The sequence below is a fragment of the Phalangium opilio genome, unplaced genomic scaffold (assembly GCF_054372755.1).
Source record: "Phalangium opilio isolate 3A_F unplaced genomic scaffold, DU_Popi_V2 ptg000013l_1, whole genome shotgun sequence".
Taxonomy (NCBI): domain Eukaryota; kingdom Metazoa; phylum Arthropoda; class Arachnida; order Opiliones; family Phalangiidae; genus Phalangium; species Phalangium opilio.
This window is the reverse complement of record NW_028324148.1, coordinates 8,342,859-8,358,222: the sequence shown is the minus strand read 5'-3', so window position 1 is coordinate 8,358,222 and position 15,364 is coordinate 8,342,859. Positions and strand designations below refer to the sequence as shown.

The following is a 15,364-nucleotide window of genomic DNA, read 5'->3' as shown; positions in this document are numbered from 1 at the left end:
TCCGTATGATTTCAACAAATCCAAGTATTGTTAGAATAAATTGATATATTTTATTATTAATTAAATATAATTAATAACCAGGGACGTAATAAACCGGTCTGTAATTTAGATTTTGAATTGGTCTAACATTTCCTGACATCGGATCACCTTCTTCATTTTTCAGGAGTAAAAATTGCTTAAACTAAAAAGATTAAAAATTATTTAATTTTTTTTCAACATTTTGGGGTTTTTTAGTGCATGGAAGTCACCTCTTGACTAGTTATTCTCAAAGGCTGATTATTGATGACCCAGATGACCGCTTCGTTACAATTTGGGGTCGTTAGTGATCCTGATTATGTGTAATAATCAAAACCGGTGTGGATTTTTGGTAACAATCTCGATAGGTAAATTGGTCCTCTAATGGAAGTTGTTTGTCCGGAATTTTGAACATAGATGAGATTGTTCGTCACGAAAGATAGAGGACTAGAGCGAAACCAGGAGCGCCAGTCGTCAATCTAAAAATTGTCATTTTTGAAACACAAACTTAAGTTTGGCTCATATCAAAGACAAAGATAAATAATAGAAAATGAGGCAGGAATCAGAGGTGACACGTGATTCACGTTTTTCTCTAATCCTGGGGAGAGGAAATCCGAGGGGTTAGTCGCTTGAATAATCAGGTGTACAAAACTGCAGAAATCGATTACTTGATTTCTAGAATTCTTAGACAATCGTCAGTAATCAAAATTAGAAATCTCCGATAATCACATGAAATCTTGAGAGAAATCAGAAATAATCCCATGATTTACTAGTAATCTTTTGTAATCAAAGATTAAAATCATAATCAGTTGAAATAGAAATAATCACTGCATTCATCGAAGTTCACGAAGAATCCAGTGGTAATCACGAAATTCACTAAAAAATCACGGGAATTCATTGGAAATCAAACAGGAATCACAAGTAATCTGCGGCAATAACGGGAAATAAGTGTAAATGTTACGGAAATCACCAAAAATAATCATAATCACAGAGAAATCAAGGAACTCGTTCAGTAATCATCGGAATTCACACAAAATTTTGGCGAATGACTAGCCCCTTGGGACAATCTAGAGGGACAGCGGAACAATTTGCCTGTTGGGCTTGAGATGCCTTAAAAAAACACTTACAAATGCTATCACACCAATTACTAAAAAGCCATCTTTGTTTTGAAGCGCGGTTGTCATGTCCGGGTATTTAAGATTGACGTGGACGAAGTGAATCTATAAGTACATTTTTAGATGATTATAGGCCCACCAAAATACTCTTGTCTCCTCCAAGTACATGCCTCCAGAGCGTATTGTTGTCCATTAATTTTGTGTTCAGAACCATCGTTGGGACCTTTTCCAAAGTGAAAGTGAAACTGTTCCAACTTGAACTTATTCCATCCGGCGGGTCCACCCGTAACTACAATTGACTCTTGGAATGATCCCTGAACTGTGGAACAGGTATGTATATATATATATATTGTAAGTTTTTTCTTCAATGTGAGATAGAAATTTGACATTTGACACGGAGTTTTCTGGGACCACCACAATGATGCTAAAAATCCTTAAACTCCCATCTAAGGTAGTGCCAATATGTACATGTACAGAACAATCCTAAGATGTGTATAAGAATGGCCCATCCAGATCTTACGTCAGTGTTAACAAAAGTAAGATGAGACTAAAAGTACTGAGCTAGCCGAATTCTTCACTTGGCGAAAGTGATTATTCTTGATAACACACCAACGGTTGGCCCTCTGGTAGCGGTTTCTGAGTTTTTCCTCCAAAACGTGAGACGCTTGTGGCGGTAGACGGCCGAACTAGATTCAAGCACCCGCGTCCTTGTTCCGCGGTTTTAGGTTGAGGGGAAGGGGCTAGGAAATTTTTTAGAACTCGACCAATATTTTTCTCTCTAGTGTAGTCGCGAGGCATAAAATCCTCAAATTTGTTCACTAGTGCCAGGATCTACTACCAATACTAGAGCTCTTTACTTCTAGTCTAATCTTACTTATGGTGTTATCAACTCAATATGTCTTAAAGAAAACACGAAATAAAAAAAAATTATTTTTAGAAACATCATTTAGTAAAAACCGAAATATCAGGGGCAATTGTCAAGTTCAAGCTTCTATTCTTCATACTATATTACCTCTGTGGACAGCAACTTACCGGTATGTCCATTGTTGGTTAGCGTTAGTGTCGATATTGGTTGTTGAACGTAATCACTTAGGTCCAGTGTCGTCATATACTTATTTCTGATCCAGCGGTCATCAAGATTAATGGGTGATTGCGAAGTACCATCGCAGTATTTCTTGTATAATTTTGGCCAATCGCGTACGTCTATAAAATGCGTCACAAATGTCATAGATTTCTTTAAATATTATAGGACGTATTAAATTAAAACTTCGGTTACCCCCATTTCACCCAATTTAAAACACCCAATTCCCATTACCCAAACCTCATTTAACCCAATTCCCAGTTCTCCTATTCCAATTAACCCAATATTGCATACCAAAAAGACTCAAATAGAGTAGAATTTGATGGTTTTATTTATTTATTTTTTCATTCCATAAGGGATACACTTACTTGAAGTGTATAACTGCTCCAAAGAGGAAGAGACGTCCTCCTAACCTAACCTAACATAACACAACAGTAATGTTTTGGAAAAGGCATATTATTTGAGAAGTTAATGAAGCTAAACATCAATATTTTGGAAAAGGCGTACCATAGTTAAATGATTTATAAAATATTACTAACCTAACTTAACCTAACCTAACCTACCTAACCCTAACTCAGAAGAAAGGTATTACGGGGGCATATTTTCCTTTCGAAGTTTTCAGCCATTCGACTTCCATATTTAATAAATTACACTGATCAACAGTCTCTTATATACTTATTTTAAAATATTGCTTTTTTAATGGAAAATACGAATTAATAAAACGGGTGTGTTATTTGTGCCAAATTCTTGTGTTATCGCCTTTTGTGGCAAACGGGAATTGGGAGAAATACATTTGGGTTAATTAGGAGTATATGATTTGGGTTAAATTCTTCTGATTGGGACAAATGAGATTGGGTGATATGGGGGGACACCGTAACTTCTCGTACTCAAATAAAAAATGAATGCCAAAAATCGATATCTGGTGCTTTTTTACCTAAAAAGGGTTCCATTGATTTGAAAAAAGGTATTTAGGGAAATTTATTTTTATTTATCAAACCAGAGACTTGGTCAGGTTAGATTAAGTTTGTTCAGGGTCACTATAGTTTAATTTTCTGGTCATTTTAAGATTTGAGCTTGAGGAGCTATTCAATATTCTCAAAACTGTACACTTTTTAAGCAATTTACTCCAAACACCAACCTTTATAGGAGTACTCCGTTTCTAGAAAAATTTTATTCGAATTAATTTTAAGTATATTTTTAATTCAGTCGGAATTTGAACAACTTACGACAAGTTTCTTCGACTCAAACGAGAAACGCGAAGACGCTTAAGAGTAATTGTAACATGACTTCTTAGCAATTATTGTTCAAATGAAGAGCTCGTAGGGAATATCCCACTTTTTTACGTTTAATTACATATAGATAGTTGTAGATTTTCAATTTGAATAAATTATCTCGAATGTGAAAGTGTAAAGTAATATGATAAAGCAGTCATAATAAATTTAAATTTTACGCTAAATCATAAAGGTTTAATTTCATTAATACACGTGGTGATTCCGGGTGTATATCATCACGTTGAATTCTTCAAAAGGTAAATTGGAGTAGAACCAAGGGGTAGGTTACTTGGAAAGATGGAAAAGTGTGAACAGTATGACTATCACTAACCAGTGAATTCCAAGACAATTTGTACTCATTAATAAAATATGAAAGTTTCCCTCCTAATGTCTAACCCAGTGTTTCCCAATTGATTTTCACATAAAATGTTAAGGCAACTACTCACTTGCCCCTCTTCTAGTAAAATATCATTACGAAAAACGAGATAACGAGCAATGGAAGTTACGAGGTATTCTTGTGTCTCTTTCCAAATTAAATGGGTTAAATTAATATATTTTCAATTTTTAATTTATTGTTATGAGACAATGGGTGAAACCTTATTGATGGTCCAGAAATTTAGTTGGCTTCAGCAAAGCTCCATAATATAAAATATGATACTGACCCAGAATAAGATAATGCTCTTATGAATACTTATACCAAAGTTACCAGCTAATGTATATCAGGAAAGGTTACGAAATGTTTAGCGTTTAAAGGCTTGCAAAAAGGCTTCGTCTTTCTCCATGAATTATTTAGTACCCCTTTTCAGAAAACATCGATGTGCAATCCCATTTTGTAGAGTTCATTTATGTAAACGAAATGCTTCATTTGTTTTGTTTCTATAGTAACCATTTTTATGAACACTACCAATACCATTTTAAAGAGTTCATTTGGGTAAACGAAGCGTCTGATTTGTTTCGTTTCTATAGTAACCATTTTCTTAATTAGCATCACAAAGAACACTGTCGATATCTTAAATCATGTATGCGAAGCACTTAGATCAACGATATTACATTGGAAACCATACAGATCATTGTAAAATGATTTTTGCCCTTGTCTTGATTAGCATAGCAAGAAAACTTGATATTTTAAATTATGACACCGCCCCACTACAAGAGAATGGTTTCTTAGAATTCTTTAACATTATCGAAAATATTCATTAGAAATCGATCAGCTATTTTTTTTTTTCAATTTTTGGTAAAGTACAGGTCAATGTTGAAACTTACTATCAACAAGCACACAACTGCTACGATTTCGAGCGTTTCTTAGGTTAGATCTAGATTTTTAACTGAATGTAACCAATAATCAACTAAACAGTTATGATGATGGGGGGTTTCACTCGCGCAACTCATGGTGGATTTTAAAACGTATTCATCTAGCTGCACTCAATAGGCCTAACGAAAGCCCAGCCTTCAGGCATCAAAATCCTTGGTACGGACTGTACATTTTTGTCCTTAATATTCGTTTTAGGGAAGATTATAAAATACCCTTTTGATAAAATGCAAAAGAAGAAATACTGTAAATTTATTTATCCTCGTAAATATAGTCTAATCCTTAAAGAAAGGAAAAGTTGAGGTAACATTAAATTATACCTTAAAATAACAGTCTTTTTCTAAAATGCGTTTGTGCGTAAAATGGGCTTTGCTTAGCAAGTCTTAATTGTTTCTAAATGTTTCTAAATGATTCGTTTTAATTAACAGGGGAATTTATGGTGAATTTATTAATAATTATAATATAGAATGATAAGGTTGATTGTTTGCAAACGTTATAATAAAAGTGATCTAGATTATTTTGGCATCTTTGGCTAAATCGTAGAACATTGATTGCTCATTCTTCAAGAGGGCATCTGGAGAGTCGAACTCCGTGATTCGGCCCTGATCCAGAACTATCACCCTATGAAGAGTTAAAAGACTACAAATTAGCCAATCATTTTAATTAGGTTTAATTGCTATGCAAACTCACTTGTCGTAGTCCAAGATGGTGTTTATTCTGTGGGCGATGGTGATGATGGTACAGTTGGCGAATTCCTTCTTGATGGTCTCCTGAATGAGATCATCGGTATCCATGTCAACCGAGGCCGTCGCTTCGTCCAAGATCAGGATCTTGGTGTTCCTCAACAAGGCGCGAGCCAAGCAGACCAACTGACGTTGACCGACGCTCAGGTTGGTACCTCCCTCGGCCGTGGGGTGATCCAGTCCCTGCTCGAGTGACGCCACGAAGGACTTCAGGTGCGAGTGTTCCAGGGCGGCCCACAGTTGCTGGTCATCTTTTTGTTCAAAAGGATCAAGGTTGAGTCTGAGCGTGCCCGAGAGGAGGACGGGCTCTTGGGGGATGATCGTCAGCCGCGATCTCAAATCGGACAAGCCCAATCTCTCCACATCCACTCCGTCTATGACGATCTGACCACGCACCCCCTCGATGAGACGGAAGAGCGCCAGCGTCAGCGACGACTTTCCGGCGCCTGTCCGCCCCACCACGCCCACCTTCTCTCCGGCCTCGATCCTGACATCAATGTCCTTCAAGACCAAATCCAATCCTTCTCGGTATCTGGTGCTGTACTCGTGGAATATGATTTGTCCTCGTTGGGGCCAGTCAGCTGGGGGTTGAGATTCTGGTTTCTCCCACTCGGCCTCGGACTCCAAACGACAGTATTCGTCAACTCTTTCTATGGAGACGACGTTGGATTCGAAACCAGTAGCGGAAGCGATAAACAATTTGATCACCTGTAGAAGCTGTGAAATCAATACTTTATCACTAACGAAGGTGTATAATATCGGTCTTAAAATTGCTTAGTGAGCAAAATCTGTTCTATGGGTTTAATTTTTAAAAGTGCATCAATTCATCAGCGTAGTAACGCAAATCTCGTTCTAAAGTGTTGTTGTTAATGCAACGTTACGAAGCGACTATTAAACGTGAACTTGTAACAGAATGGTGGCAATAGGTTACCTAACCTAAAACTACATCGTCACTAAATTTTTGCTCTGTGATATTTTGCTTGAACCATCCGAGATTTTAGCTTGTGGAAAAGATTTTGACTTACTCCATTGGTCTTTATTGGTAGGGCTTACCCGATCGGCATTAGCCAAGATCAATCCTACAAAAATCAGCTGACAGAGTTCCTTTGCTCAAAACGATGAAAACTGCGGTGCAAAACATCAAGCAATTGCCCAAGATATTGTAGCGAACTGTCAACCATCTGGAAAGAAATTAAGTTTTATTGAATTGGAGAGATGAGTAGCCACTTTGCTATGAATATAGTGTAAATGCTGTCACTCCAAAACCAAATAGACGCAATTGAAACTAGCATCTAATAACGCAATTACAAAATTACCTTTGCGCCATGTTCATCATGTAGTTAGCGGCAGTGCATTCGTCGATCAGCTTCAGGAAGCGTACTTCAAAGTTCTCTCCGGCGCCACACGCTCTGATTACAGTGCTGCCACCCACAGATCCTCCCACGTGCGAAAACAAAAAGGAATTTCTCAAGCTTGACGATTGCTCGACATCAAGAAACGCTGTAAAAGGTATGGGAAAATCTTCACTTTTAAAATTTACTAGTGGACGGGCACACTACGCGGGTAGGACATGGGTGCTTTCTTTACTTTTATGTAATAAATGATATTAGTGACAAATCACTTTAAGCGGTAAATATTTCATAGATTTGTAGTGTTATCTTATTATCGCTGGGAAAGTGCTTGGTGGAAGTGTCGGGTAGGACAGTCGTAGCACCAGGGCCTCTTTCCCGTCGCTTAATAAAACTTTATAAAAAATCTTATGAAATGTTTGTTAACTTTGGGAAACTATCGATAATAATCTTGCCTATGTTTAATGCTCTAATTATCATTAGTCTCATTTGAAGAGCTCCAAGCTCTGACGTGCAACCAACTCCCAGATTATTAAAGATCAAAAGCGGCTACCCCTCATTAGATAGGAATTCCGTGTTTCACCACGACATTTAACAAATTAGAGTGATAATGAATAATTACCTATGAGAGTCGACTGAAATCGAGTTCCTACCTGAAGTAAAAGGTATCCAACGACAACAACAATGCAGGGAACTATGAATAATGGTAAAAATATTGCAGTTCCTATTGGGTAAACAACTAAGAGAATCAATCCCCAATTGGTTAGATTTATTATTCCAGGTAATTGCTGGTCGAGGGCGTCGATATCTTGGGAGAAACGATTGAGTATCCTTGCAACGGGGGTCGTGTCGAAGAAGGACATAGGAGAACGAGATACGCTATCGAACATTTTCCCATGTAGACAGTTTGCCGCTCGAAGACAGCGAAAGGCGTTGATGATTGTGCAAAGAAATGACGAAAAGGATTGGCCTAGACCTAGAACGGCCAATACGGCTATACGGGTTGCTTTTAAGCCTGGGTTCGCCTTAAAATCTTCGTTGGAGTCCGCGCACCACAAAGACAGCCAGTACATCGAAGCGAAATTAAAGACTATAGCACCGGTGGTTGCTACTTCGAAGATCGCATACCATATTATACCGTAGGCTTTAAAATATTTCTTGTAGTGTGACACGGATATCTGCAAATGCGCAATAACATTATCACGAGAAAAAATGTGTGTAGAGAGTTTTTGTTCTCCAGAAGCCAAGAAAAGTCCAAATTCTCCTCGTATATTAAAGAGCACATACATTTCCTTTTTTGAGCGTCTCTTTTGTCATCAGTTTTGGATCATCTTCACCCGAGATTTTTCCTTGCGATGCAGGATGAGATCTCTCAATTTTGCTATTTAACGCGCTACAAAAATTGCATTACCAAAATTCATAAATTAGCAAAGCGTGTACAACCATGGAGTTTGTATCTTAAGAGGAACAGTAAGAGAGCCAGTTTTTTCCCCAGCGAACCGATCAAAGTCTCAGATAAAATTCAAGAACAATTTGAAAAATAACGCTCACCTATACACTCTTTAGAAGAGGTATTTCTATGGGTGCTAACATATCTGTCGCGCTTCGAAGCATTGATAGAACTAATCTCCGAAATGGGGCGGTAACCTCTTAGTCCCGTATATCATATCGAATTCCAAATTTTATGGTCTTGACCTTCGGCTACTCCCAGCCAGTCGCTCGAGCTGATCGAGACGCGGGGAGAGACAAACTGTACAGTGAAAGGCTAGCCCTAACCGTTCCTCTTACAATACAGCCTCCATGGTTCAACTTGAATAAATCAATGGAATTAAGAGCTATCACTACAAACAGGGTACGCCACATGGCGCTTGTTCATAAAGACAATCCGCGGTTATGGTTAACTTCCATGACTTCTTTTTCACTACGCGCTAGAGGTTGAAAGTGTAGATATAACTTGAAATTTACTCACTAGGATTCCTCTTTATTCTCGTCGCTCACGTCACTCATGTGTTGCGCGAAATAATCTCTGGCCATGCCCTGACGACTCATGATTTCGTCATAGGTCCCGCTCTCGATGATTCGTCCGTTATTCATGAAGAAGATTTCGTCCACTTCTCGGATGAAGCTCAAGTTGTGCGTCACCAAAACCCTCGTCTGTAAAAGATTGAAAAGCTACTTGTCAAGCGAGCAAGGAACTAACAAACAAAAGCAGCTTTCATGAAATCAGGTTTTATGGATCCATGTCGCTATTTATTTCACAGTAAAGAAACGAACTACTTTCCGGGTAGTCCTGATTCAACTGCTATTGGGATTTAAACGAAACAACATATCGATGTCATATGGTCGCTTAGCGCTTTCATAGTAAATATAAGAGTAGTGTTATTTACATTATTTCGAAGAAATCCCTTTGGTCCGATGACTTCGTTGGAGAGATGTTTGGCCACGTGTGAGTCAACCGCCCCTAAAGGGTCATCAAAGAGATAAGCATCGTCATCGCGATAAATTGCTCTGGCCAAGTTGACTCTTTGCTTCTGACCACCACTCAAGTTAATACCCTGTCATGTAAAATTAGTAAACGAACACATTACTAACGAAAGCAGTCATCTATTTAATTACGAGTGAAATGTCACAACAACTGGTTTTTCAGTCCATTTCCACAGCTTCCCGTGAAAAATGGAAGGCGTTCATCGGGCATATGTTCGATAAAATCCACGGTCTTATGTTAAGCGCGCGGAAGCGCGACACCTCTCTTGCTTATTAGCTTGAATCTATACAACATAGATTCATGTTAAAAGCGTACCCAAGGACTTGAAAGTGTAATCATGTTAAGCCCTACTGGATGGAAACACTGCATAGTGCTACTTCCTATGAATCACGCGCGTTTCATCTTCATTTGGTTGAGATAAGTCAGGTTAGATTTGGTTGAGATAAGTCAGGTTAGGTTAGGTTTTGTCTTTTGCGAAACTTTTATGGTTTTGCCAGAAATATGTACTTTTTTTTAAAAATAAATTTTCAATTTAGCCAATTGACGCTCTGCCAGTTTCATTGACATCAAATTGTCGCTCACCCAATTTTAACTTCTCCCAATTTTCGGACACCCAATTTTAAACCCTCCCAATTGTCGGATACAAAATTTTCAACGGTCCAAATTGTCGCGTTCTCAATTGTCGAACACCCAATAGTCGTCACCCAAATGTCTTTCATAATAATAACTTCAATACCTTTAAATATTTTAATTACAATATAAAATTTGTAAGCCAATATTCTTAATAGGTGGCATTAGCAGCTTTTTTACAAATTTTAATGGAACGAAATGCTCTTTACATGACTTAAAATGGAGTGTTTCATACTTATAGGGAGCTACTAAAATCTACTCGATCGGCCACAGTTACTACTACTACTGTTACAGCTCAAACTTAGAGCCTCATCGTGTACTGTGATGTGGCTAAAAATAGAGACTCTAAACTTATCCCACCAAAGATAGGCAGGCCAGCCGTGGCTTGGCGGCGCCACTAGGGCAATAAACATCTCTCAGATTGCATTTTTGCAAAAATACTCCAGCGTTTTCTCCCGCGCCGCCGGCTTCCCAATTATATGCGACGCTCTGCGGCCGCCACGGGAACGAAAATCCTATTTACTCTTCTTTCCGGTTTTTCCCCGGAAGCGCGTGTAGTGGAAGCTAGCCAATGATATCGGAGCTATTTAAGCAGCCGAATATTTCGCTCAGTGGCCTCGGTTAAGAAAACAGTTAAGAGATCAGTGGATTGGATTTAGCTGTTGTATAATTTTCTCGTTTCAAGTCACAATAACAACTCTTATCTTTAGCATTCTTTATCAATATCGGCAAATTGCATTGAGTTCGTGCATTTCTTTGTCTCAGTACTGACACAAACGCCATTAATGTTAAATTGTTGAAACATAAACATTCACGAATAAAACACTCCCTTGGTGAAAAAGCGGCCAACGACTCGAGGTCGAGGAGCCGTACGAACGGGATTTTTTTTTCGACAAGAGAGAGCGCAACATTCGGATTTTTTCCCGCGCGGGCGAAATGAGAAGAAATCGCTGGATATGTTACGCCTATGGAGCCTGAGTAACTTATAGGGAGCTAACATATTATTAACACATGTGGACACTTAAAGAAGAAGATTATCTTCTTATGATAATACATACTTTTTCTGCGATCTCAGTTTCGTCGCCAGCGGGTAGCTGGTCGAGGTCCGGTTGTAGGGCGCATGCGCGTATGACATTGTCGTATCTTTCCCGGTCCATGTCGTCGACGAAGAGAATATTCTCTCTGAGTGAGGTGTTCTGGATCCAGGCTTGTTGAGTGACGTATCCCACTCTCCCGGCCACTCTCACCTCCCCCTCCACCTTCTGCATCTCAGAAACCAGAGCGAACAAGAGGGATGACTTGCCACATCCCACCGGACCCACCACGGCCACCAACGAACCACGGGACACTCTGAAGTTGATGTCCTGAAGAGACGCCGCTGCTTCGTCTTCCAGGTTCCAACGAAACGTTCCCTTTTCTATCTCAATCGCTGAAATGTTCAATGAAATAAATTAATGTTAACATGAGACAAAGCTGAGCAGTTGAGAGTTCAAAATATCTGAAATGCGACTTCAAGCATTCCTCTTTGGTTGGTTTATATTACAAGTAAGTAGTTGAGTCTTTGTAGGGTTTCCTTCAAAAATTGATTATTGTACGAAGACCCTTCCTTTTAACCCGTGGTTTAAACCTACCATGGTAATAAATCTGATTATTATGGGAGGATATTTTCTGTTTATACCAATGCTCCGGATTGGTGGATTAAGGTAAGAAGAATTTCCTTTTCTATCAATTGTCTCTTTCTCCGCGCTGAAATTCGCGCTTCTACATTTTAACCATAATTAATTTTGAGATTAAATTCATCTGCGTGTGTAGGAATAGCTGCCGGAAAGCGACTTATCTCATTTTTACACGTCCTTTGTTAAATGGCATACCATATTGGGCGTCGCTAGGCATCTTCTCCACGTAACGCTCGGTTTCCCCAAGACTCAACAAGTTTGCAATTCTTCTTACCGAGACGTGTGTCTTTAAAGAATCACTTAGTGAATTTGCGTCATTTTGAAACGTTTTAACTAAAGGGAAGGCCAAAACATGTATGTTTCTTTGTGGGAAGCAAAGAAATGTCAGTCTTAAACCCAGCACTAATAGAGGTGCCATTTTTCTCTGATTCTGAGGGGTTGAATGAGCCCGAACAAAGACTTTGAAACTTGGGATTTTGAAAACAATTTCACTCCTGATTATAACAAAAGTTCAATTTTTTTTAGTACGTTACTTCAGCCGCGCGGTGTTGGTAGTAAAAAGGCGCGTTTCGTTATATCATATAACAAACTTTTGACAATATTCAAAATTATGTACCAAAACACATCAAATAATTAAAATATTTTAAAAATTCTAAAACATTCAAATCTTTGATTTTCGGAAACCAGTTTAAATATATTGTAGAAGATGAAAAATAGTAGATTTATCTTTTGACCCTCCCTGACACCGTTCTTACCAAAACTAGGGTATTTATTAAATCCGGAAACGTCTGCATTGACGTCGCTAATAATCGAACCAACTGAAAGGAGACGAAAGCTTTCCTCGCGGTGAGAACGTTTTCGTTGTCGATTAATACGAACATGGCGAAACACGGCGTAGTAATCTGAATATGTAGAGAAAAAATCTGTAAGAGCTTCAAATCAATAAGGAGGTAAAAAGAGTGAAGGTGAATAGTTAAAGAAAGAAAGGAGAGAGAGAGAGAGAGAGAGAGAGAGAGAGAGAGAGAGAGAGAGAGAGAGAGAGAGAGAGAGAGAGAGAGAGAGAGAGAGAGAGAGAGAGATGAGGAGCGCCAACAGTAAAACCGTGTGCTTATCTCATCACTGAAATACTGAAATGTGCCATTATCGCCGTCTTGAGCCTGTCGAAAGCGTGGAGATTTCAGGGATATCTGCCTTTTTGAGTCGAGTGAGAACGCTTGGAGAAGAAACTGATACGGAGCTGAAATCTCTACACTTCTATGTGCGCCCATCATCCATAATAAGAATACACTACTAGTAATTTTTTTTATATTCGTACCAAAACAGGTATGAGAGCAGATATAAATGTATTTGTTCCTGTGAAGAAGGCTTGTCTCTTCATGAGTGCAATTTCTTTCTTCCTGATTTCAAGAACGATTCTGTGGAACGATCTCTCCCAGGCGTACAACTTCAAGACGCGGATCCCGTTCAGGATTTCGCTCATCATTTTCATCCTCTTGTCCTTCAGCTTCATCAGCTCAACCTAATGAACGAGATAATTAAAGAAATCATTCGCAGATACACCTCCGGTCATGATACTATAGTAAAAGTTAATATTAGGCTGCCGTAGCTAGCACGCGAGTTCAAAGAACGTAGTTTATTACAAGAAACCTTGCGGGGTACTATCTGCTCTTCACGATTATTTTCTCTTAATTGTTCACTGTTAAAAAATGTTGTCCAAAATTGGATGTAAATGGATCCAAACGGCTGACTCTGAGACAGCACAGTTTTTCGTCTATTTTTGGATAACGTAATTTGTATCCAAAAAGGGACGGTCAAATGATAAGCCAGATTTGGAGTCTCATGCAAAATTGGATCCAGAATCATCTATTAAGGGATCAATTATTACCCAGAAATGGTCAGGATGTCATCCAATTTTTACGCAAGTGGACAAAAATGTTCTAGTATCCTCCCAATATTGGACAAATATCAAGCCAATATTGGACTAATATCAAGACAATATTGGACTAATATCAAGACAATATTGGACTAATATCAAGCCAATATTGGACTAATATCAAGCCAGTATTGGACTAATATCAAGCCAGTATTGGACTAATATCAAGCCAATATTGGACTAATATCAAGCCAATATTGGACTAATATCAAGCCAATATTGGACTAATATCAAGCCAATATTGGACTAATATCAAGCCAATATTGGACTAATATCAAGCCAATATTGGACTAATATCAAGCCAATATTGGACTAATATCAAGCTTATATTGGACTAATATCAAGCTTATATTGGACTAATATCAAGCTAATATTGGACTAATATCAAGCCAATTTTGGACTAAATTCAAGCCAATATTGGACAAATATCAAGCCAATATTGGACTAAATTCAAGCCAATATTGGACAAATATCAAGCCAATATTGGACTAAATTCAAGACAATATTGGACAAATATCAAGCCAATATTGGACTAAATTCAAGACAAGATTGGACAAATTTCTAAACGATATTGGACTAATATCGAGCTCATATTGGTCTAATATCGAGCCCATATTGGTGTAATACCTAACCAACACTGGACAAATGTCGAAAAATATTGGGCTCATATGAAGCCAATATGGATGCTAGATTCTTTACTTCACCGAGTGATGTATGCTATGGAGAGGTTCTGTTCTCGACGTATCCATCTGTCTTTGTGTGTGCCTGTCTGTCTGTCGTTACACCCCAAGAGATTGCTTTCGCAGATTCCTAATCTGAACAAAAGTGTTCTCAATTTCACAGTTCATGTGTTCAAAATTCACAGTTAGCGTAATTGTGGAATATTGGAAGGTTCACTGACCACTATTCTCTTTTCTGTCATCCCCAATCTAACTACACCATTTTCTGGTCTTTCAGACACTCGCGAAAGAGGCGTATTCTAGGAGTCAAACGTCAATAATAGCTAGGTTCAAATGATAATAGGGAAAACCTCTCTTCAAACGATACAACTAAAAGTATGATAAGTAACTCTCGATAAAAATAAATAATATCGAATAATTTTAATAAAATATTTGAGAAAAACCGATCTTAACCAAAAAATCTGTAGTCAAAGTTTATATGGGACGAGTAAGGAAGATTGGGTCACTGGATACATTTCATAGTTTATATAAAGCGAGTAATTCAGACATGAAGCTCTTTCCAAAGTTAATGTATGACGAGTATTGATATCGTTAGTTAATAACAAGTTGGGAAAACCAAAATATTACCTCTCCGAGTCAAGAGGAGGACTACTTACAAACTTATTTACCCAGATATGGAAATGTTTCTTTTTGTTTTAATGAACAAATACTGAAGTTAAAATTTATGAAATATTAAAGCAGTATACAAAGCATAGCGAATAAACTGTAAATCAGACGACATTTTACATCCAATAAGGATATACTTGTACACATTAAAATCATCCGATGGGGAAAAACGGGAAATGAAGAGATAAAACTTTGGAGGGATATTACCTTTACGTGTTTGTAAAGGCCCAATTTTCTACTCCTCAACTGTATACCCTCTATTTTCAAAGCCATATTCACAACAGGGTTGCCATGTAAACACTATCCTCTCGTTTCACCTCAACGATTTTCTTAGTTTGTCAACATGACTGTTAACGTTACATAACACCAAAGCTAATTTGTGGCTACACACACTGAAAGTAAATGCGCCCC

The 15,364-nt window shown here is 38.2% G+C and overlaps 2 protein-coding genes across 2 annotated transcripts; both read right to left on the bottom strand.

The window, feature by feature from the left end:
- Positions 1–332: 332 nt before the first annotated feature.
- Positions 333–2,358, bottom strand: LOC149708804 (carbonic anhydrase 7-like). Its single transcript, XM_089863868.1, has 4 exons — positions 2,163–2,358; positions 1,301–1,449; positions 1,143–1,235; positions 333–494 (listed from the first exon to the last, which is right to left on the bottom strand). Exons 1-4 carry the CDS (start codon positions 2,356–2,358, stop codon positions 333–335), a joined length of 600 nt encoding a protein of 199 aa, XP_089719994.1.
- A 2,942-nt stretch (positions 2,359–5,300) lies between these two features.
- On the bottom strand, positions 5,301–14,529 carry LOC149708803 (ATP-binding cassette sub-family C member 1-like). The gene is made up of 13 exons (XM_089863867.1): positions 14,509–14,529; positions 12,990–13,193; positions 12,430–12,576; positions 11,870–11,960; positions 11,057–11,427; positions 9,271–9,438; positions 8,853–9,037; positions 8,171–8,276; positions 7,506–8,061; positions 6,851–7,034; positions 6,632–6,715; positions 5,482–6,273; positions 5,301–5,430 (listed from the first exon to the last, which is right to left on the bottom strand). Exons 1-13 carry the CDS (start codon positions 14,527–14,529, stop codon positions 5,301–5,303), a joined length of 3,039 nt encoding a protein of 1,012 aa, XP_089719993.1.
- Positions 14,530–15,364: the final 835 nt, after the last annotated feature.